This window comes from Euphorbia lathyris, chromosome 1, assembly GCF_963576675.1.
Source record: "Euphorbia lathyris chromosome 1, ddEupLath1.1, whole genome shotgun sequence".
NCBI lineage: Eukaryota > Viridiplantae > Streptophyta > Magnoliopsida > Malpighiales > Euphorbiaceae > Euphorbia > Euphorbia lathyris.
Window position 1 is genome coordinate 30,907,969 of NC_088910.1, and position 22,862 is coordinate 30,930,830.

Consider the following 22,862-nt stretch of genomic DNA (forward strand, 5'->3'; position numbering starts at 1 on the left):
AAATATTAAACAATAGAAGCTACTAGCACAATGGTATATTAAGCAGCGTGTTCCATAATGGCCTAGAAAAGCAATTGTCTCAGTGGTAAGTAGCATGAAGTGTAAGTGTCCTCACCTAAAAAAGGGTTCTCACAAGAGCCCTCTCCTATATATATATATATATATATATAATCTTATTCCTTTTTCTTTTAGTTTTTTTCCTCGCCAAACTAAGACTTATCTATCCATTGATTTTCAATTCCAGATTGAGTTGATTACCATATTCAAATGTCAACAATATCATATACATGGCCAATGTGAAGAAAAGTTGACCATGATGTAGGACTACTTCATGATATATATATATATATTATTACAAATTATTTAAAATATTAAATGCTTGTAATAATATTGTATCTTAAAAATTATTTAAGAATTTGGAATTTAAATCTATTATTAGTGTAAGATATAAAAATTATTATTTTCTTTTGTCACGAATGTGACATTGTATTTTCAAACAGACGATGGTACTAAGGAAGAAAATATATTAATAACAGTGTTAACCTTAAGATGGTTGTACCAAACAATCCAAATAACACGAGACATCGGACAATGCTTTATGAAAATGGTCTGTCATTCAGATAAAACAATGACTTAAATAATGTATGAGAGCATACACCTTCAATTAGATGAAGGCACCATCTCCTGAAAGCATGGATAACACAAATCTACAGAAATAACAAACATTAAATTATGCTAAAGATACTATACAATATGACTCTACAATGAAGTTTTGTTACACATCATTCTAAAGCCATATTATACAAACGTATTCAATGGACTCACGCACACTGATGGAAGTAACAACATTTGACCCGATTTCACGTAAGACAGGCGACATGGAACCAGTAGGTATGAATGTAAGGATGAAACAATCATCTACGAGTGGAAAGATTTACATGCACACCGATTGTACACCACACCAACATGATCATAAAAAGTTCAAACCGTCGGGACTAGTAACCAGACATGTCTTCAATTTATTTAATTGGAACACAAAGGTCGTGCAACTATGAGAGAGGAGTGGTCTAAATATGAGAAAGAAGTGAGCACTTACGATTGGAAAGTTTTTCAATCACGACCTTTGTACATTGCACCGGCACTATTGGGTTGTAAAATGTCAACCCAGTCGAGATATATTAGGCATGGCAGAGGTTGCGGAGGGTGAAGGATGAAGGATAAACATAAATGAGGAAAGGAGTTTAGTGACATAGGGAGGGAGAAGTATCGAGATAGAGACATAAGAATCTAAATTGAAGGATGAAGGATAAACATAAATGAGGAAAGGAGTTTAGTGACATAGGGAGGGAGAAGTATCGAGATAGAGACAGTATGATGTAGTGTCGTGTTTGGCAAAGCAACATCGTCCAGGTATCCGTCGTAAACGTAATCGCAAAGCGTTCCCAAAATTACGCTTACAAGGGCAATTGAATCAATGGGCTTGCAAAATGACAGGCAAGGGTAGACCGACGGTAAAAAAACAGGGACATGATCGAGTGAATAAAGTGAAAGAAGATGAAAATACCCAAATCATTAATGCATCATAGAACTCAATTGGAGATTTTAAACAATTATATTCAATTTTACTGTTGGATCCTCCAATTTTAAAGTATAAAGGCAATTAACACTAAAATAAAGGGGATAAGTAGGGCTGTAATCGAGTCGAGCTGAGCCGAGCTTTGACCTACTCAAACTCGGCTCGCTATAAAATTAACGAGTTCGAGCTCGAGCCGAGCTTGCTATAAAATTAACGAGCTCGAGCCCAAGCTGAGCTTCGACTTGCTCAACGAGCTCGAGCCGAGCTTCGAGCTTTTTTCGAGCCGAAAATCCTCTTTGAAATTGGTTCATTAAGATAATTATCTAACAATGAATTGTTTGTGAGTAAATTGTTAATAATATTTGTGAAGTTTGCTCGCAAATAACTCTTTAATTGTGTATATAAACAAGCTCATAAGCAAAGTTCGTGAATAAATAAACAAGATGCTTACAAATAGTTCGTCTATTACTCATTTATTATGTTTGTGAACAAACTCATCTAATAGCAAATGAAATAATATTAAGTTTAGATATTTGTGAACTAACACAAAACTATATAGTTTTCTACAAAGCTAAAATTTGTTCATAAATGTTCTAATCGAGCCTGCTCGTGAGCTTTCGAGCCGAGCTTTGACCTGCTCAAGATCAGCTCGTTGACGAACCGAGCCAATAAATTATGCTTACGAGCGGCTCATTTACAAATCGAGCCGAGCTTTTATCGAGCCGACTACCGAGCCGCTCATGAGCGGCTCGACTCATTTACAACCCTAGGGATAAGTTACCAAAATAGGCCTATTAAGTATCAATTAAGGTTCCACGTACAAAATAGCACTAATAGAAGATTAATGTTTAAAAAATAGTACTAATTTAGTCATCGATAACAAAACGTGATATATCATTTATTCTGTCAATTGTACGTGAGGAGAGAAATCAGAACTTAGCGGAATAATATGAATAACGTATCATGTTCCGTTATCAAAATCTAAATTCATATCCTTTTTAAACATTACACCTAAATTCATATCCTTTTTAAACATTATACCTATATATTAATGTTATTTTGTATATGCAGTCTAAATTGATACTTCCCTAAATACCATTCATTTCCCTAAATACCATTGACCTGTTTTGGTAGCTTGTCCCTGTAATAAACCAGCAATGTTGTCAATTGCCAAAACAGAATAAAAAATTAAAAACTTCAATTATATTTAGTAATTCAGTTAGTTAGCCGTTTTGAAAAGCATACGTTTAATTGAATTAATAAATCCATTATTAGTAAAGCAGTTAAACAATATTGAATTAAATAATCTGAAGGTCCAGTCAGAGAAAGTAAAAATTCATTTTGATACACAACTATTTATCTTTTCAAGATGAAAAATTGATAATTTTGATTGCTTTCTCCCAGAAAATACAATACTAACATTTGCCAAATCAACAAGTTGAAGCTGCTAAATATTCTCAAATTAGAACATAATTACAAGAAAATGACTCCTCAAGAAAAGGAAGCAGAGGGTCCATCATTACCGCGCCCTTTAAGTTAACAACGGAACAAGGGCTTAACCCGTCAATTGAATACCGTAAATCCCTACAGCGCAGTTCAGTGAGAACTCCGCCGCGTAGCTGTGTGGATGGTTTGATTCCGGGTGTGCTAATCATCAGACAGCAACTTCAAAGCTTGTGACTTTTTGAAAAACTTGCCGCCTTTCCTTCCCATCCCGGTCCCCGCGAGACTCGACCCCAGGAGGGATTTAGCATCAGGCCTCCATTTCAACTCTTTCAGCACAGAGAATAAAGTTGAAAGTGCAGGAGATACTTCATATTCCTTTATGTGCTTACAAGATTCTACACTCAGTTGTTGAAGCTCCTTGTAGCTAACAAGTACAGCTTCCAGACCTTTTGTAGTTAACAATGAGCATCCTTCTACAGATAGCAGCTTTACTTTCCTGTAAAAACATCAAACCCCCATGTAAATTACTAATAATACCTTAGGATCCGTTTGGTATGCCGTAATGCAATGTAATGTAATCAAACTTGTAATGTAATGGTGATTCCATTACCATGTTTGATTGTTAAATAAAAAGAAAATGAAGAAATGTAATTACCATTACAATATTTATGTTTGCCTAAAAGACCCCACACGCAAATGCCCCTTGGACTTGCAGCGTGCACAACACAGGCCCATGCCGCCATGTGTTTTTAATTCCACAAATTAATGAGGTTGCCGGGACTCGAACCCTCGACCGTTTGGTCCTAGAGGCTAGGATACCATGTCATGGAACCGATTGAACTAAAAGCTCGAACTGATAGTTAAGGCCCAATCATATATCTTATATTAATCTCCGACAAACATTTCTTCTACATTGCCAATGCCGTAGAATTAAGCGTCCAGCACTTAGCAGTCTAACATAGGACTATCAATTTATGTTACGGCAATACTATCTACAGAGACAATCGGCTTGACACAGCCTGTTTGACACGATAATCATTTTGTTGCATTTATATCATACATAATCATATAAATGTTGTTGTCGTGTGACCAAGAGGTCACGGGTTCGAGTCTTAGGAGCGGCCTCTTGCCAAATAAATTGGCAGGGGAAGGCTTGCCCCCAATACACCCTTGTGGTGGGACCCCTCCCCGGACCCTCGCTCAGCGGGGACGCGTAGTGCGACCGGGCCGCCCTTTTTATATCATACATAATCATGTGAAATATATAGATAAGATAACATGATTATAGCACGACAAACCCATTTTGACGCTCTTAGTCTAACACAACTAAGTCATGTATAAGCACATTGCAAGCTGCAATGGATCTAACATTATATCATTAGGCAGAATAGGAAAGCGGATGTTTCCAACCCGATTCCAAGCTCTAGTTACTCATCATCTTCTCTAAGCCATAACTCAAGTTACTCCAAGTTACACAACATATCAATCATACAAATAATGGTGAATACCACATAACAGAGTTCATCTGCAAGCATCAAAGTAATAAGAAAAAGAGCACAGAATAGCTGATTACCTGCATACACTTGCGAAGCTAAACATATCGTCGTCTAGTCGCCAACAATCCTGAACAACAATTTCCCTAACAGCTTGACACACCTTAAACAAAGCTCTTGTGCCCTTTTTATTTTTCAACAGACACTTGTGTAGATGTAACCTCTCAAGAGCTGGACAAGAACCTAAATATTCATCTGGACCAGGAACATGATCAATTTTCTTACATGACAAAAACCTTAAAGTTTTCAAATTCTCACAATATGCAAGTGCAGATATCCACCCATCATCCATCCTATGGTCACTAAGTGTCAATTCTTCAAGCATTTGACAACACTGCCCAATTGCCTTAATCCCATCAAAACTACCTTCACATCCACTAAGCTCAAGCTTCACTAGTCTCTTACACCCCTGAGCTAAAATGGTTAATCCAATGTCTGAAACAATTGAACTGTAAAGGCCATTAACATTCCCAACAAGTTTCAAAATTTGCAGGTTCTCACACGCTGCAATCCCACGCAAAACGTTGTCGTTGCATTTGTGCAATTCTAGATCTTGCAAAGTTGGGCATTCCTCAGCTACGTCCAATAACCCCAACTCACTAGCACCAATTACTACAAGCCTGCGCAAATTAGGGCAAGCACTTGCTAATGTTTTTAGCCCTTTATCAATTACCTCAACAGGCAAGAGATTTTCCTCACAGATTCGCCAATTTGGAACAAATCCAGAAATCTCAGAATTGATATGCATTGAAACAAACCTGTGGCTTAACCAAACACTAGAATTGCAAGGATTAGTGATACAACCGTTAATTAAATCCACATGAGCTAGATTTGGGAATCTCGCAATTAACCGACCTGATTCAATGAACTCCCAATCTAGCACCTTCAGTGACCGTACGAGGCGTCCTTGGAGATTGAGCCATCTCTTGCAAACAAGGAAATTGGGGTTTCTCTGTGAACCGGGTAGCTTGGAGAGGATTTTGAGGAGAAGTTCGTCGTTTAAGAGAAGTGTACGGTCGATTTTGGAGAAATTGGAGATTAGATTTTGGGTTAGGGTTTTGGAGTCTTTAGTAGGAGTAGGGCTGGAGAGAGACTGGAGTTGCATAGCAAAAACTACATCTTTTAAGGGTTTGGTGTTCTTGAACCATAGGTCTGACCAGCTTGTTGACCTCTTCTTCTTCAATGGTGGGTTAGGGTTAGGGTTTGGGGTTGGGGTTGGTTTCTCTACTGTAAACGACATAGCCAAAGATGGTATTGCTGATCAGATAATCATTCACAGTGCAGATTTTTCTCAGCCAAGCTTGCTTCTTTGTTCTCTCGTTGTGTGTTTCTGCCTGAGCAGTGAAGAATAAGAATCGTCATATTTCAATCAGAAGAATCTGCATCTGGTTTTGCTTCCTGATTTTTTCCTCTGTTTAAGATTTCTTCTTCCTATGAAAAGAGAGTTCATCTCTGCCTTTTCTATGGTTTCGAAATCTCTCTCGGGGGTCTGAACTTTGTTGTTTTAGGAATTTGATGGTTTCGATATATCTCTCTATGGATTCTGGTAAAAGGATTAAGAACAGGGTGCGACTGATCAAAAGTCTGAAAGATGAAGAAACGTTAACAATGAGATAAAATACTATTCCGCTTTTTGTCATTTTCTGAAGATTTGAATTTGGGTCCGTTGGACTATGTTTTTCTTTTCCTAAAAAAAAATTAAACTATTTGATAATTTATATTTAACAATAAAATAATAGGTAAATAATTTCCTCAAAAAAAAAAAAAAAGGTAAATATTATGTTTTTATCTAAATATACAAGTTAGTCTCTATATTTTTAGGAAGTATTATATTTTCAGTTTTTATTTTTTTGTCAATTATTTTATTCTTATATTTATATTTGAATGAATAGTTAAATTATACTAAATAAAATTTAAAATATTAAAATTACTCTTTATTATATATGTTTTAATAATGAAATATTTATTTTTTTATTTTATATTTTTTTCCTTCGTAATAATAATCTCTCTAATATTAGTTAATTGTTTTATTAATTTTCATATAATTATAAATTTTAATTTAGTACTGTAGAACTTATTCGTTAAAAAATGAATAATAAATATGGTAAAAATTATGAAAATATGAGTAGAATTATATAAAATTATAAAAGCGATTTTTTAAGAGAAAAAATATTATATAATTATTATACACATGTATAAAAATTTCGGTGTATATATACTACGCAAACTTCATTAAAACTATTTTGATTAAATTTAAAAACTAGAAGATAAGTTATTTTGTTTGTATAATTAGGGGCAATTTTATATTTTCATATAAAAGATAAATAGATGGACTAAAGAGTTGATTAAAATAAAACATAAAGATCTTATAATAACATGATAGACATACTAGTGAGTTAATTAAAAACACATATACCTTATAATTATTTACCCTAAAATAATTAACATTTCTAAAACATCTATAGTAATATTTTACTAAAAAATCAATTTTCGTGTTATTTTATTGAAGAATAAATAATTTATTAGTCCTCACATTTTTTCTATTTTGAAAAACATATTATAAGGTCATATCTTTTGTCTATTAACTCTTTGGTCATTCTATCTATTTTTGTTTTAGATTTTTAACTGTTATATTTAGCATGAACAGACAGACAGAAAATAACAATTAAGGAATTAAACCTCCAAAATATTTAACTTCATAATTGAATTAAGTTGTTATGTGTTTGTTGAATACTAAAAACAGTATTTCTAAAATATTTATAATAATGTTTTACTTAAAAAATTAATTTTCGTGTTATTTTGTTGAAATATCCCTATTAGACGAATTAAAATTTAATATATTGACAAACTTAAAAAAAGAATGATTTTTTTAAAAGTTACCAATAGTTTTTTAAAATAATTATCTAAAAAATATTCTTAAATTTTTAAAAACATGCGAAATATTCTTTTAAAAAAACATAGGAGTATATCACTTTTTTCATATATAAAAAAAAAGCAAAACAAACAAAACCCAAAGAAAAGAAAACAAACTAGTTTGGGACCATGAGAGGGAAAGACGACTTCAAACTGGCCCTCAGGGAATTTGTAGCAGGAGCATCTCTAGATGAGTAACACTAATATCAGAATTGTGGGCAAAACTAGCTAAACCATCGGCAATATAGTTTTGCTCCCAATAAATATGAATAATTTAACCATCAATAACAAACCTCAACATGGAGTATTCACTTTTTTTTATAACAATAAAGCAAATAAAATAAGGGAAAATAAATGAATAAAAAAACGTAACCCGAAACACTATTGGAGGAAAGCAAACCGACAACAAATAAATATGAATAATTTAACCATCGCAAACCTCAATAACAACCCTCAATAGGGGGTATTCACTTCTTTTTAACAATAAAACAAAGAAAACAAAGAAAAGAAATGAACACATACACCTAACCTCGAACTATTTGAGGAAAGCAAACCGACAGTTAATCATCTCGGAGGAGACCATGCACATTAGCGGAGGGAGAAGAGAGCTCCCTAAATCCAAACGAATCATTATAAGCTTCGGCAACAAGCTTATCAGCAACGCAATTTTGTTCTCTATACACATGCTTGAAAGTAATTTTTAAAAAATTCAACGCCTACCACTGAATGCTACGCAATAGGCTTATCAACAATGTGAACCACTCTTTAGTTTAACAAAAATAATCTTCCAACATAACAAAAAGTAAATTAAACGAAAAAGTTTAGTTTGAATTATTACGAATCTAAAGTGATTGCAAATTAGAAACTATATATATATATATATATATATATATATATATATATATATATATATATATATATATATATATATATATAAAAGTTGAATAGCATTATTACAAACCTCCCCTAAATAATATTTCTAAAACATTTATAGTAATATTTTAATAAAAAAACATAATATTCTTGTTATTTTATTTAAATATCCCTATTGGACAAATTAACATTTAATATATTCAACATCCCTATTAGACAAATTAACATTTAATACATAAACTTACAAAAATTAAGAATTTTGTAAAGTTACAAATAGCTTTTAAAATAATTATCTAAAAAATATTTTTGAATTTTTAAAATCATATGGAGTATTCTATAAAAAAACATAAGGATATTCACTTTTTTTTTTATTACAACAAAAAGCAAAACAAAAAAACGTAAAGAAAAGAAAAGAAACTAATTTGGGATCATGCGAGAGAAGATGACTTCAAATTGGTTCTCAAGAATTTTGGAGCAGAAATATCTCTAGACAAGTAACACCAATATCAGAATTATGGGCTAAGCTAACTAAACATTTGGCAATACATTTTTACTCTCGACAAATATGAATAATTTAACCATCGCAAACATCAATAACAAACTTCAATAGGGAGTATTGACTTTTTTTATAACAAGGAAAAGAAATAAATACAAAAACCTAACATGAAACTATTGGAGGAAAGCAAACCGTCAACAAAACATCTCAGAGGAGACCATGTGATGTAGATTAAAGTCGGGTGAAGGTTTTAATCGTAAACCAACAAAGATTACAAACTTTTCTAGCTAAACTAGAAGGTTGAATAAACCCACAAGGATAAACCTTGGTGCTCCAATGGAGGCTTTCAAATTCAATATTATCAAAAGGTGTCCAACATTACAAAAGGAGAGGCTTAAATACTTCCTCTAAACATGTGACAAAAGACTAAAAACCCTTGAATAGGGTTTCTTAGCAAAACATGGGAACAAGGGTAAGATGAGGAGGCTAGGAAATAATGGTAGTCTAGTAAATAGTGAGTGATGGCAAAACAGTAATTATCAAGAGTAGAAATGGTCCCCCCCATGGTGAGAACTTGGAGGAGAAGCATTCTCCAGCGTAGTACGCCCCGCGTCCTTGGAGTCACGCCACGCGTGTTTGAGTCTCTGATCTTGGTGGCGCTCGGTGAGGGTCTTTACGCGTGGCGTCTTCGGGACTACGCCCCGCGTAGTTGAGCTCCTGGACTTGGTGGCCCTGTTGGTTGGGATCTACGCGTGGCGTTCTAGGCGTATGCCCCGCGTACTTGACCTCCTGGGATGATTCACTTTCGAAACTGTTATCCGCGCCCCGTGTGGATGAGTCGCTGGGCTTTCCTTCGGAAATAGGGGTCTCCACGCTCCGCGCGCTTTGAGACACGCCCCGCGTGCTTGGTTGATTGTCGTTGCCCTTGCTTTCCTCCAATGGTTCTTCTCGTGTCTCGTTTTTAGTATCCGGGTTCATGTTTGCGGACAAGATGCCCTCATCACCATGCATATTAGCGGAGGGAGAAGAGAGCTCCCAATATCCAAGCGGGTCATTATGAGCTTCGACGGCAAGCTTATCAGCAACACAATTTTGTTCTCTATACACATGCTTTAAAATAATTTATTCAAAACACAGCACCTACCACAGAATGCTATGTAGCAAGCTTTATCAACAACGTAAATCACTTTTCAGTTTAACAAAAATAATTTTCTAACTTAACAAAAGTAAATTAAACAAAAAGGTTTAGTTTGAATGATTACGAATCTCAAGATTTTAAATTAGAAATTACATAAAGTAATATATATATATATATAAAGTTAAGTTATATTCAGATAGTAAATAGTAATTATTTTTTCCGATTTTTGGATACTTCAATAAATAAAAATGTATTGAAATTGGCATGATGGCCGGATTTTGTCCTACGGCGGCCGGAGAGGCACCGTTTGCAATCGCCCATCTCTTTGGAAGGGAGTCCTTTGCTCGCCATTCATCTGATGTCCACAGTCCCAAAAAAAGACACACGAGCCTCCTCCCTCCTTCGCGGAAGCTCTGAAGAAGAACATTCCGGCCACTGCAATTCCAGCGCCGACGATACCTCTGATCTCCGAGGAGGGAGGGTTCATTGCGGTGAAAATACCACAGGAGATTTATGAGGAACGAGTTAAATCCGTTCAACACTCGGTGATTGGAAGAATCACCCTAAGCAAAGGGGAACGGCCCTGGAAACACGCAGAGTTAAAGCAAAAATTGAACCTGGTATGGAGGAGGAATATGGATTGGAAGATGATTTCACTTGGTAATGGATTCTACCAAATTATCATGCCACACGAAGGGGCGCTACAGGCTATATGGGGTCTCGGAGCGATCTCTCTGAAGCCGGGCATTATCAGATTCACCCCCTGGACCCCTGGCTTCAACCCGGAATCGCACAAATCTACCTTGGCTCAGGTTTGGGTAAGACTCTACAACCTGCCATGGGAATTCTGGGATGCAAGGATCATTGCAAACATTGCCAGGGCAATTGGGATCCCTTTATGTTTTGATCATAACACAGTTAATGGCGAGTTTGGTCACTATGCAAGAGTGCTTGTAGATGTAGAGCTATCCCGAGACATTCAGTACAAGCTACGTATAGACACTGACAACAATAAACAATGGATTCTACTGGAATACGAGAATCTCCCAATGCTGTGCAGCGGTTGCTCAGCAATCGGGCACTCAGTGGCACAATGTCGCAAGAAAGAAAGTGCTATCCCTATGAAACAAAAGAGCAAACAGCGGGGACCAAGGATGGTTCGAAAAAGGCAGGCTGCTGAGGCAAGGGTGGACAGCGTCCACACTGATGACATTCTGCAAAAAGAAAATGGCAATACCAATATTGAGTCATTACAGCTGGTAGTGCATAAGCCGGAGGAGCAAGTTGGACCTTCTGCTGATGCAAAGGCTAAACACACGAGATGGGGGGACTGCAGTGATGGAATATCTTATTCAGAATCAAAATCCGAGACATCTGAAAGCATTGGGATCACGACGAATGAGATCGCGACTAATGAGGTAAATTTTCTATCTGAATCCCACGAATGGGAAAAACACGTGCTTAGATCTGCGAGCAGGGATGCCCATATTACGAATGAATTTGCTGCTGAAGGCAGCGGATGGATAACAAGCAGGAAAAAGCCGAAAGCCAGGAAGATTCACTCTCGTGTAGATGAGAGAGGACGTCCTAAAATCACTAATCAATGATTGTTTTGTATTGGAACTGCCGGGGAATCCACAACCAAGACACCCAGCGAGCCCTTAGGCGTCTTTGTAAGGATAACTATCCGGATTTGCTTTGTCTAGCTGAGCCCATGGTAAACTTTGATAGGATTGCAGGGGCCTTCTGGATTTCAATAGGGATGCAGTTAATCTCTCAAAATGCAAGCAACTCACTATGGGTCTTCTCCAAATTGGGCACTGCCAACCGAAGCGTAACTTCTATCAGCCATGAGCAGCACATTACCATCAGTCACAGTCTTAATGCTGACCTCTTTCAGATCACCTTTGTTTATGGCAGTAACAGTGCTGCTGGAAGGAGGATTCTATGGAATTCGATCTTGGATGCTAATGATTATGAGAAGAGGCTAGTTATAGGGGATTTCAATGCAGTCACTGGAGCGCATGAGAAAATGGGAAGGGCTCTGTCTGCAAGCAGTTGTAGAGAATTCAGAGGATTCATCCGGAGTTGTGAGTTGACGGAGGTGGAAACCACGGGTTTGCAGTTCACGTGGATGAATGGGAGGCTGGGATCTGATCATGTTGAGTGCAGACTAGACAGAGCCATGGTCAGTGACGGTTTCATGGATTCTTGGGATAAGGTTAGCTGTTTGGCCCTACCCAGAAGCAACTCTGACCACAGTCCTATTGTTCTTTCCTATTCTACTGGTCACCCAGGGAAGGGGAGATTTCGATTCCTCTCAATGTGGACTACTCACGGTTCCCTGGAGCAAGTGATTTCTGATCATTGGTCTTCTTGCAACATCTCCCTTCCGCCGGCTCAGCTATTATGCCACAAGCTGAAAACGCTGCGGACTAAACTGAGAGTTTGGAATAAAGAGGTTTTTGGCAGAGTGGAAGGTAATATTGCTGAGGCATTGTCCAAACTAAATACAGTTCAAGCCAGCATATCCAGGGAGGGTTTAAGTAACAATCTAGTGGCTCGGGAAAGGGAAGCACAGCAAGACCTTAATCTTCAGATGTACAGACAAGAGCTTCTTCTCAAGGGAAAAAAGCAGAGAGAAATGGCTAAAGGCAGGAGACAGAAATACAAGCTTCTTTCAAAGGTCAGTTAAATTAAGAAAGATTCAATCCTCTCTAGACAATCTCTTAATCAATGACACTATGGTGAGTGATGAGGCTTCTATAGCTCAGCATGTGGTAAGCTACTATGAGAGGCTGTTTACAGGCAGTTTAAGGCGTGTTGATTATGAGGCCATTAATAAGGTAATTCCTCAAAGCGTGACTGATTTGGATAATCACAGCTTGACAGAGCGTCCCTTGGAAATCGAAATAAGGAATGTTGTGTTTGATATGAGCAGGGACAGTTCACCTGGTCCGGATGGGTTCGGAGGTGTTTTCTATCAGCATTACTGGAGTATTGTCGGAGCAGATGTGTGTCGGATGGTCATCAGCTTCTTTGACTCTGGCTGTATGCTTCCGGGTTTGAATTCTAGCATCATTGCCCTGATCCCAAAAGTTGAGGGTGCAAATGAGATTCACCAATTTCGTCCTGTGGCGATGGGCAATTTCAGCTACAAAATTATATCCAAAATCCTCTCTAACAGGCTTGCACCTATTGCGTCTAAAATAGTATCTGAAAATCAATTTGGCTTCCTGACTGGGAGAAGCATACATCATTGCATTGCCGCGTCTTCGGAGGGGGTTAATATGCTCAAGAAAAAGTGCTTTGGAGGGAATATGGTAGTGAAAATTGACATCAGGAAGGCTTTCGATACTCTGGACTGAAATTTCCTTCTTGGGGTTCTTGAAGCCTTTGGTTTCTCCTTGCAATTCAGGAACTGGATACTTGAAATTTTAAGATCAGCTAGAATCTCTATTGCCTTAAATGGAGGCATTAATGGCTTCTTCAGATGCTCTTGTGGAGTGCGTCAGGGAGATCCTCTTTCTTCCACCCTATTCGGAATTGCAGAAGATTTCCAAGCAAGATGGATTACGAAGCAGGTCAGGGAAGGCAAGATTGACCCTATGATCTACACAAGGAGTAAGAACTTTCCATCTCATCTGTTATTTGCCGACGACATGATGGTATTTTGTCGAGCTTCTTTGAAAAATATGAACTGCATTAAGGAAATTTTTGAGTTTTATGAAGCTAGCTCTGGACAGGGGGTGAATTGGAACAAATCCCAAGCTATATTTGGAAACTTCATACCCTCGGCTCGTAAATCCCGGCTCTCTGACATCCTCGGAATCAGAATTGCTTCGCTCCCTCTGAACTATCTTGGTGTTCCTCTGTTCCAAGGGGCCCCTAAAACAAGATTCCTTCAGCCCATAGTTGACAAGTTCCTGAGTAAATTCAACCATTGGTGGGGGAAATCTTTGTCGTTTGCCGGAAGGCTCACTTTGATTAAATCCTCGCTAACTGGTGCACTTATTCACTCCTTTCTGCTGTATAAATGGCCTACTGCTATCATTAACACAATCAATAAGGCAATTAGAAACTTCCTTTGGACTGGGGATAAGGATTGCAGGAAATTGATCACAGTGTCCTGGAGAGTATGCTGCCAGAACATCACGCAGGGGGGCCTGGGAATTAAACATTTTGGTACTTTCAATAAGGCTCTTATGGCGAAATTCTGCTGGGAATTACTTCAGGGAACGAGCCATGTTGTCTCTCTGTTACGATCTCGCTTCCTGGATCCCTCAGGCTTGGCGAAACGAGTCCTAACTAACTCTACGATTTGGTCCTCCATGAAAGCTACCTATGATCAGATAAGGCGGGAGACGTTTTGGTGGTTTGGGGAGGGATCTAACTTAAATTTCTGGACCGACAGGTGGGTTCTTCCTGTTATTGCAGATCAGCTTAGCATCCCGAGAAGACTTCAATCAGGTTTGATAAACACTATTCAGGAATTCCGTGAAAATGGATCCTGGGCCAATCTGGATGATCTTCCTGGCTCTGTGCAAAACGCCATCCGAGGGATTGAGGCTATAGATGATTCAGATCATTGTGTTTGGCGTCCTTCCTCATCGGGTAAGCTATCAGTGAAGGAATTCTATGCAGCGAACCACCACGGGACGGATGTTAGTTGGAGCAAGCTTATCTGGACAATCTTCATTCCCCCCAGCCGTGCGGTGATTTGCTGGAAGCTGCTGCAAGGAAAGATAGCAGTTCAATCACAGCTCCAGACCAAAGGCATTTGCCTTGCGCAGCGATGTGAGTTGTGTAAGGAGCATGGAGAATCCCTTGGCCACCTTTTTGTAAATTGCAGGGCTGCTAAGGAAATGTGGAAGCTCATTTTTGAAATTAATGAGGTGCATGGACTTTTTCCTCAGGATTTCAATGGGTTCTTTGATACAATAAGAGGGATTAGGGTAAGAAGAAGCAGGAGGAATAAATGGTGGTTTTCGGTTGCTACTTGCTGCTGGTACATTTGGTTTATACGGAATAGAGCCATTTTTTATAGTGATCTCCCTTCAATCCAAATTTTGAAAAATAACCTGCTGCACTTCATCTCTGAGTTTGACGATCCCTTTGCAATCCGTGCGAGACAGCAGACTGATCCGGATTTTGTGTATGTGAGATGGGTCGCGCCACCGCGGGGATGGACTAAAGTGAACACCGATGGAGCCGCTGATAGCGCGGGAAATGCGGGAGCAGGGGGGGTTTTCAGAAACTGTCGAGGTTTCGCTGTTGGGAGTTTTGCCTTTCCAATTCAGGAGGCGCAAGCGCATGTGGCTGAACTAAGGGCGATTACTCATGCTGTGAAGAAGGCGTGGGAAAGAAACTAGATGTGCCTCTGGATAGAATCGGACTCTAGTTATGCGGTTCACCTTCTCAAAAACAGAGTGAAAGAGGTTCCGTGGAGAATCAAAAGGGACTGGCTTGACTGCCTCGCTAAACTCGGGACTATGACCTGGACAGCCACTCATATATACCGGGAGGGTAATCAGGCTGCTGACAGGCTAGCAAGCTACGGACAATTAGCTACTGACACCTTCTGGTGGAACTCTGCCCTGGAATTCTGTCAGGCATTTCTGTTTGATGACATAGCCAATGTTGCTCATGTCCGCTTTATGTAGTTCTATGTTTTAATTCCCTGGCTTTCTTTGTTTTCTTCTTTTCGCTTTTGTAACTTACATTCTTTTTTCCTTTCTTAATAAATTTTGGGTTGTTGGCTGGGCCGGAGGTGCCAACCTAGTTGGGATTTCCGGACTGCCTTCGAGTCCCAGCGTTCATTCAAAAAGTAATTATTTTTTCCTTTTTAGTAAAAAGGAAACAACTAATATTTAATTAAAAAAATACATATAGGTTGATGAGTTAAATAGTTTTATTACAAACCACCCATAAATAGTATTTCTAAATATTTATAGTAATATTTTACTAAAAAAAATTAAGTTTCGTGTTATTTTATTGAAATATCCCTATTAAATAAATTAACATTTAATATATCAAATATTCCTATTAGAAAAATTAACATTTAATATTGGAAAAAGTACATAAATAAATCTTGTGGTTACATCTGTTTTTTATCAGTATATTTATGGTTTAAAAATTTAAAAACCGGTATCTTGAGGTTCATTCCGTCAGCAAACACGGGTCAAATTGACTAACAGTGTTCAAAAAAGTCAAAAGTCAATGAAAAAAAGTTAATTTTATCCTTATTATCAAATTATCCCAAACAAACCCCATAACTAAAAAATAAAAATCAAATACACAATCTTCTTCCTCTCTTATTAATTTTTTATTTTTCTTCTTCTTTCTCTCACTTTTCTTTGTTAATTTTTCTCTCCCTAAAATCAACTCACTACTATGAATAAAGAATTACAAGTTAGTAGATTATTTAATTAACCACCACTTTTTTTCCAGTTTCTCTGTCTGTTTCTCTTGCTTAATTCTGTGGTCTATCTCTCCATCTGTTTACAGCAATATCCCTGTGCTCACCCCTAGTTTAAATCCGCCTGATTTTCATTTACCAAGGTTTTGAGAATGCCTGACTTGTATTATCAACTTATGACAAACGGTTACCTAGAAGATACTCCGGAGTCATGCAGGGAACGCCGCCGCAGGAGAATCCTATTGAGAGCGCAGCACACGGCCACCACCGCCGCGGCGATTCCTTGGTGTGAATGCTGATTCCACGGGAAAAGCAATCGAAGCGCCCAAACCAGAGAATGAAGTGCAGGAACCTATGATGTCGCAACTCACAAAGGGACTGCCGGTTTACTAGATGGTGGTTTGGTTGTAACATACAAGTAAAAAATAAGAAAGTAACAACAGATTGAAAATATGATAGTGTATTTGATTTTTATTTTTTATTTTGAGGTTTGTTTGTTTGTTTGATAATTGGATAATAATGTGAGTTAATTTATAAAATAAATAAATAATTGGATAAAATTAACTTTTTTTCCCTTTGACTTTTTTTTTAACATTGTTAGTCAATTTGGTATGTGTTTGCTAACGAAATGAACCTCAAGATACCAGTTTGTAAATTTTTAAACCACAAAAGTACCGATTGAAAACAGGTGTAACCACAATTCCCTTTAATATATTGATAAACTTAAAACTATTGGAGGAAAGTAAACCGACAACAAATCATCTCAAAGGAGACCATGCACATTAGCGGAGGGAGAACAGAGCTCCACAAATCCAAACGGATCATTATGCACTTCAGCAGCAAGCTTATCAGCAACACAATTTTGATCTCTATACACATGTGCTTTAAAGTAATTTCTTCAAAACACAACGTGTACCACAGAATGATACGTAGCAAACTTATTAGCAACGTGAATCACTTTTCAGTTTGATAAAAATAATCTTCCAACATGATAAAAGTGAATTAAACGAAAAAGTTTAAATTGAATGATTATGAATCTCAAGTCGTTTTAAATTGGAAATTGTATAAACGATATATAAAAAAAATGTTATCTTTGGGATAGAAAAGAGTAGTTGTCTTTTTTTTTAGTGAAAAGGAAATAACTAATATTTAATTAATACATATGAATAATAATTTAAATATTATTTATCACAAACCCTCATAAATAGTATTTCTAAAATATTTATAGTAATATTTTACTTAAAAAAATTAATATTGGTATTATTTTATTAAAATATCCAAATTAGAAAAATTAAAATTTAATATATTAATAAACTTAAAAAAATTAATAGTTTTCTAAAAGTTACCACTAGTTTTTTAAAATAATTATCTAAAAGATATTCTTGAATTTTTAAAAACATCCGGAATAATTTTTTTTTTTAAACCCATAAGGAGTATTCACTTGTTTTTATTACAATTAAAAGCAATACAAACAAAATACAGATAAAAGAAAACAAACTAGTTTGGGATCATATGAAGGAAGACGACTTCAAACCGCTCCTCAAAGAATTTGGAGCATGAGCATCTACAGACCAGTAACACCAATATGAGAATTGTAGGTTAATCTAGCTAAACCATGAGCAACAGTTTTCTCCCGGCAAATATGAATAGTTCAACCATCGCAAGCCTCAATAGATAGTATTCACTTTTGGATAGAAAAGAAAAGAGTAATTATCTTTTCTTTTTAGTGAAAAGGAAATAACTAATATTTAATTAAAAGAATACATATAGATGCTAAGTTAAATAGTATTTGTTACAAACCTCCTATAATAGTATTTCTAAAACATTTAGTAATATTTTACTACAAATATTAATTTTCTTGCTATTTTGAAATATCTCTACTAGACAAATTAACATTTAATATATTGATGAACTTTAAAAAAAAGTTAATAATTTTCTAAAAGTTATCAAGAGTTTCTTAAAATAATTATCTCAAAAATATTTTTGAATTTTTAAAAACATACGTGTATTCTTTTAAAAACACATATGGAGTATCCACTTTTTTTTATTACAACGAAAAGCAAAACAAACAAAACACAAAGAAAAGAAAACAAAATAGTTTGGGATCATGCGCTGGAAGACTTCAAACTGGTCCACAAGGAATTTGGAGCATGAGCATCTCTAGACGAGTAATACCAATATCAGAATTGTGGGCTAAGCTAGCTAAATCATCGCACAATCTGGTTTTGCTCTCGACAAATATGAATAATTTAACTATTAGAAACCTCAATGGGGAGTATTCACTTTTTTTTATATAACAACAAAGTAAAAACAAAAAAACAAGAGAAATGAAATGAACATAAAAACATATCTAAAACTATTGGAGGAAAGTAAATTGACAACAAATCATCTCTGAGAAGAGCATGCACAATAGCGGAGGAAGAAGAGAGCTCCCTAAATTCAAGTGAATCAATATGACTTTCAACAGCAGACACAAGGTTTGCCTATGGATGCTAGGCATCAAGCTTATCAACAAAGCAATTTTGTTATATTGGAAGATTATTTTCATTAAATTCAACATTGTATTGTATGTATACTCAACTCTTCAGTTTAACAAAAACAATTTCTTAACATAATAAAAGTGAATTAAACGAAAAGGTTTTGTTTTAACGATTACAAATTTCAAGTTGTTTTAAACTAAAAATTGGATAGACTATAAAAAATGTAATGTTATATTCCCTTCGTTTCACAATAAATATCTTTCTAGTGAATTTTTTTTCTTACATAATACATGATGTTTTGAGTCAATTTACGCACATTAATTGACTTTTACCAAATATATTCATATTTAAGTTGTCTTTTTATTTTGGAAATAAATAAAAATTAATTAGTAGATACAATTAATATAAGAGTAACAAAGTGTTTTAGTTAAAATTAATTGTACTTTTTAATTTTTGTGTAATAATCTTAAAAGACATCTATTGTGGAACAAATGGAGTATTTGGATAGAAAAGAGTTTTTTTCCAGTGAAAAGGAAACAAGTAGTATTTAATAAAAATAATAGATATAAGTGATAATAGCATCTCCAAAAGACTCCTAGTCAACTCTCTAAAAATAATATAAGCAATTGACTCTTAGTGATCTGAGGACTGACTAATAAGACATATCATCTTCAACTATACTCTTCATATTCACTCATTATTTATGATTTTATCATTAAAATTATTAAGTATTGTTATATTTACTAACAGTAAAAGTAGAGACTATTCAATAATAAATTATTAATAAAAAATGAAATAAAGAGACACTAGGAACTCCTCAATAATAGAGAGCATTTGAGGAGTTACTAAGAGACTTTTGAAGTTGATTTTTAAAACTCTATATTTAAATTTTAACTTAAAAATCAAACTAAAAGGAAGTTAGAAATACCCTAAATTAAATAGTATTTACTACAAACAAACCCCCAACATGGTTATTATTGACAAGTAAGTTACTTTAAATGAAAAAAGCACATAAAAATGGGATAAATTACACCCATGAACTTTACCCATTTTCACATTATGGCCATCGAATTTCATTTCTTCCCGATATGACCTCCAAATTTTACACTTTTTAATACCGGTGGTCACTCAACATCTCAAAACAACCTTTGACAGCTAAAAATAAAAAATCCAAAGCGTTAATAATATTCTAAGGAACTTTAATTCTTGAAATTTTTTGTTTTGAGGTTATTTAGGTATTGTTTGGTTAGGAGAGAGAAAGTGATTTTTTAAAGAGAGAAAGCTCCAAAAAATGTGATTTTCGAAAATAAAAAATGTGGGTTCATGGTAAATGTTGTTCTGAACAATTTTAATTCTTGAATATTTTCATTTTGAGATCGTTAACGATCATTAACGATCGTTAACGGTCATTTTGAGAAGTTAGTTAAAATTGAGTAGCCACCGGTGTTAAAAAGTGTAAAGTTTAGTTGCCAAACTGGGAAGAAATGAAATTCAGTGGCCATAATATGAAAATAGATAAAGTTCAGTGGCCATGGGTGTAATTTACCCCATAAAAATGGCTATCATTGACTATTGAGCAATATATACCAACTGCCTTCCTTATGGTGAATAGAGGGGGTGGATATGCATTTGAAAATATGGGTAGAAGAAAATAGCCGTTGAAAATAGCCGTTTGTTTTGAAAGTAGTGGGTGGGGTGGGGACATAAACTAGAAACCTTCCATTTCGAGATATCCTTCTATGGCAGCATCAGGAGGCCCTCAACTCATGCTTTCTGTGGGCTGCCATCATTTTTATTTTATAGTAGGGTTATGTTTATATTTAAGAACATTTTTACTTCTAACGTGGACAATTTTACTTTTAAATTGTCAGTAAAAAATAATTTTATCCTAAAGTTAACAAGTTAGATCAATTAAAGAAATTATTCATTAAATTACTTTTTCGGTTATAAATCTTGTCATCTACATTTTACATGTGCGTCATTTTGTCACTTGTTAGTAATAAATCACAAATATATGATTAAACGTGAAAAAATATTTATTTTTTAAAATAAATATATTGTATTTTTACGAGTTTGATAAAAAAAATTCAAATATTTCACCAAATTTAAAAATACTAATTTTCAATTCTATTATTAAATCATACAAAATATGAAATCTTTTTTTAAAATCAACTTACGTGCAATCGGTACATAATAAAAAAATAAATTATCTGTATTTTATAATAATATCCGAAACTTTTACTTAATATTACAACTAAACAGTAGAATTCATTAAAAGAAACTTTTACTTAATCCGAATAGATAGATACAGGAAAACTTTTATATAGGAATACTCTATATAAGAATAACCTCTATTTTGTTATAAAAATAATTCGGTTCCAACTTGGTAATAACCTCTATTACCAAACTCTATTTAGTAATAACCTTTCAATTGTTATACAAATAGTCCGGTCCCAAATATATTCTTATATAGAGGTTTTACTGTACAAGGGATAAGAGAGTGTGAGTGTCAGCCTATATCTTTATCACAAAGTGTTGATTGCATTTTCTTTTCTTGTTTTTTTTTTTTAATAAATGAATTCAAAACCCACAACATTTCATTTTTATGCTCCTTTTGATTGCATCCTTAATAATGAAAAATTGTAAATCGTTTTTCTATTTTACCTTAACTGTATCATTTTGGCTTGGTTAGTGACAAAACAGTTTCAAGATAAACATATATGAGCTCGATTTTACACTCAAAGCAATCAAAGACCACTCTGAAGGTTTGAGGACTAAATTTTAATATATATTACATTAAGGGTCCATTTGATAATACAGTGATATAATATAATCAAATTTGTAATATAATAGAATAGAATAATATAATAGAATAGTATTCTATTACTATGTTTGGTTGAAAATAAAAAGAAAATGATGCAATGTAATTACCATTGCAATACTTATATTTTCCTAATTTTTTTTTATAAAAGTTGTGCGCAATGCACTTATATTAAGCTTATGTTTTCCTAATTAAATGTAATCATAAAATTTTATTTCCTAAATTAAAATCAACGAAAAACATGAAAAATGGAAAATACGAAAAATGTAAAAAATTGAATCGAAATCAAATAAAAATTATATTAACTGAAATCAATAAATTAATGTATAGTTTTTCGTGTTTTCATACTTTTTTTTTTGTACATTTTCACCGTTTTTTTTATTTTCTCATTTTTTTCTAGTTTCTTTTTTTCTTTTTTTATTTTTTTTTCTTTTTTCTTTTTTTTTTTCTTGTTTCAATTTTTCATATTTTTCTACTTTTTGTGTTGACAATGATGAAATGTAAGATTTGACAAATGAGAGGTTAGACCTGGCAATTATCGTGTTTCATGTCAAAATCGTGTTATCTCATATTTATGTTCCATATGGTTTTATATGTTATAAATGCTAGAAAAATGATTTTCGTGTCAATCATGTCGTGTCAGTCGGGTTGGCTCTGTAATCATATTTTCGTGTCAGAAATTGCCACCTCTAGGTTAGATGGAGATTTAAAAGTAGGAATTAGCTATGACATGCTTTGGATGTAATGGACATTCAAGTCATTTTTCTATGTAACCGAGATTATAAGAGTTGTTGAACAAAATTTAACTCATGGTTTTCTCATTTCATTACAACAAAATTGTAACATGTAACCAAATAAGTTTACAGATCTTCAATGTAATGGTCATTCCATTACATCTTATCGAATGGGATTTAAGAAATATATCTCTAAACTTTGCCAAAAACATTTGGAATAAATAATGATTTATCTTCTTTTTCTTTACCTTGCCAAACCATTAAAATTAAAGAACACTTGAGAAATAATCCTTCATAACGATGGGATTCCACAATTTGGTATATATGTTAGGCTAATGATAAGTAGATGTGACGTGGTTATATGGATTATTTTTCTTTACAAATATAGTTTCATGGTTGCAAAATTTTACATTT

General features: G+C 34.8%; 1 protein-coding gene across 1 annotated transcript; it reads right to left on the minus strand.

The window, feature by feature from the left end:
* Positions 1–2,940: 2,940 nt before the first annotated feature.
* LOC136226782 (F-box protein At5g51380-like) lies at positions 2,941–6,166 on the minus strand. Its single transcript, XM_066015436.1, has 2 exons — positions 4,596–6,166; positions 2,941–3,518 (listed from the first exon to the last, which is right to left on the minus strand). Exons 1-2 carry the CDS (start codon positions 5,813–5,815, stop codon positions 3,224–3,226), a joined length of 1,515 nt encoding a protein of 504 aa, XP_065871508.1. The 5' UTR covers positions 5,816–6,166; the 3' UTR covers positions 2,941–3,223.
* Positions 6,167–22,862: the final 16,696 nt, after the last annotated feature.

What these genes read in the sequence shown, in the direction of transcription:
- LOC136226782 (XM_066015436.1), bottom strand. Translation starts at nt 5,815, where the DNA reads ATGTCGTTTACAGTAGAGAAACCAACCCCAACCCCAAACCCTAACCCT. An exon ending in AGCTTCGCAAGTGTATGCAG is followed by an intron (nt 3,519 to 4,595) that starts GTAATCAGCTAT and finishes ATGTTTTTACAG; the next exon opens with GAAAGTAAAGCTGCTATCTG.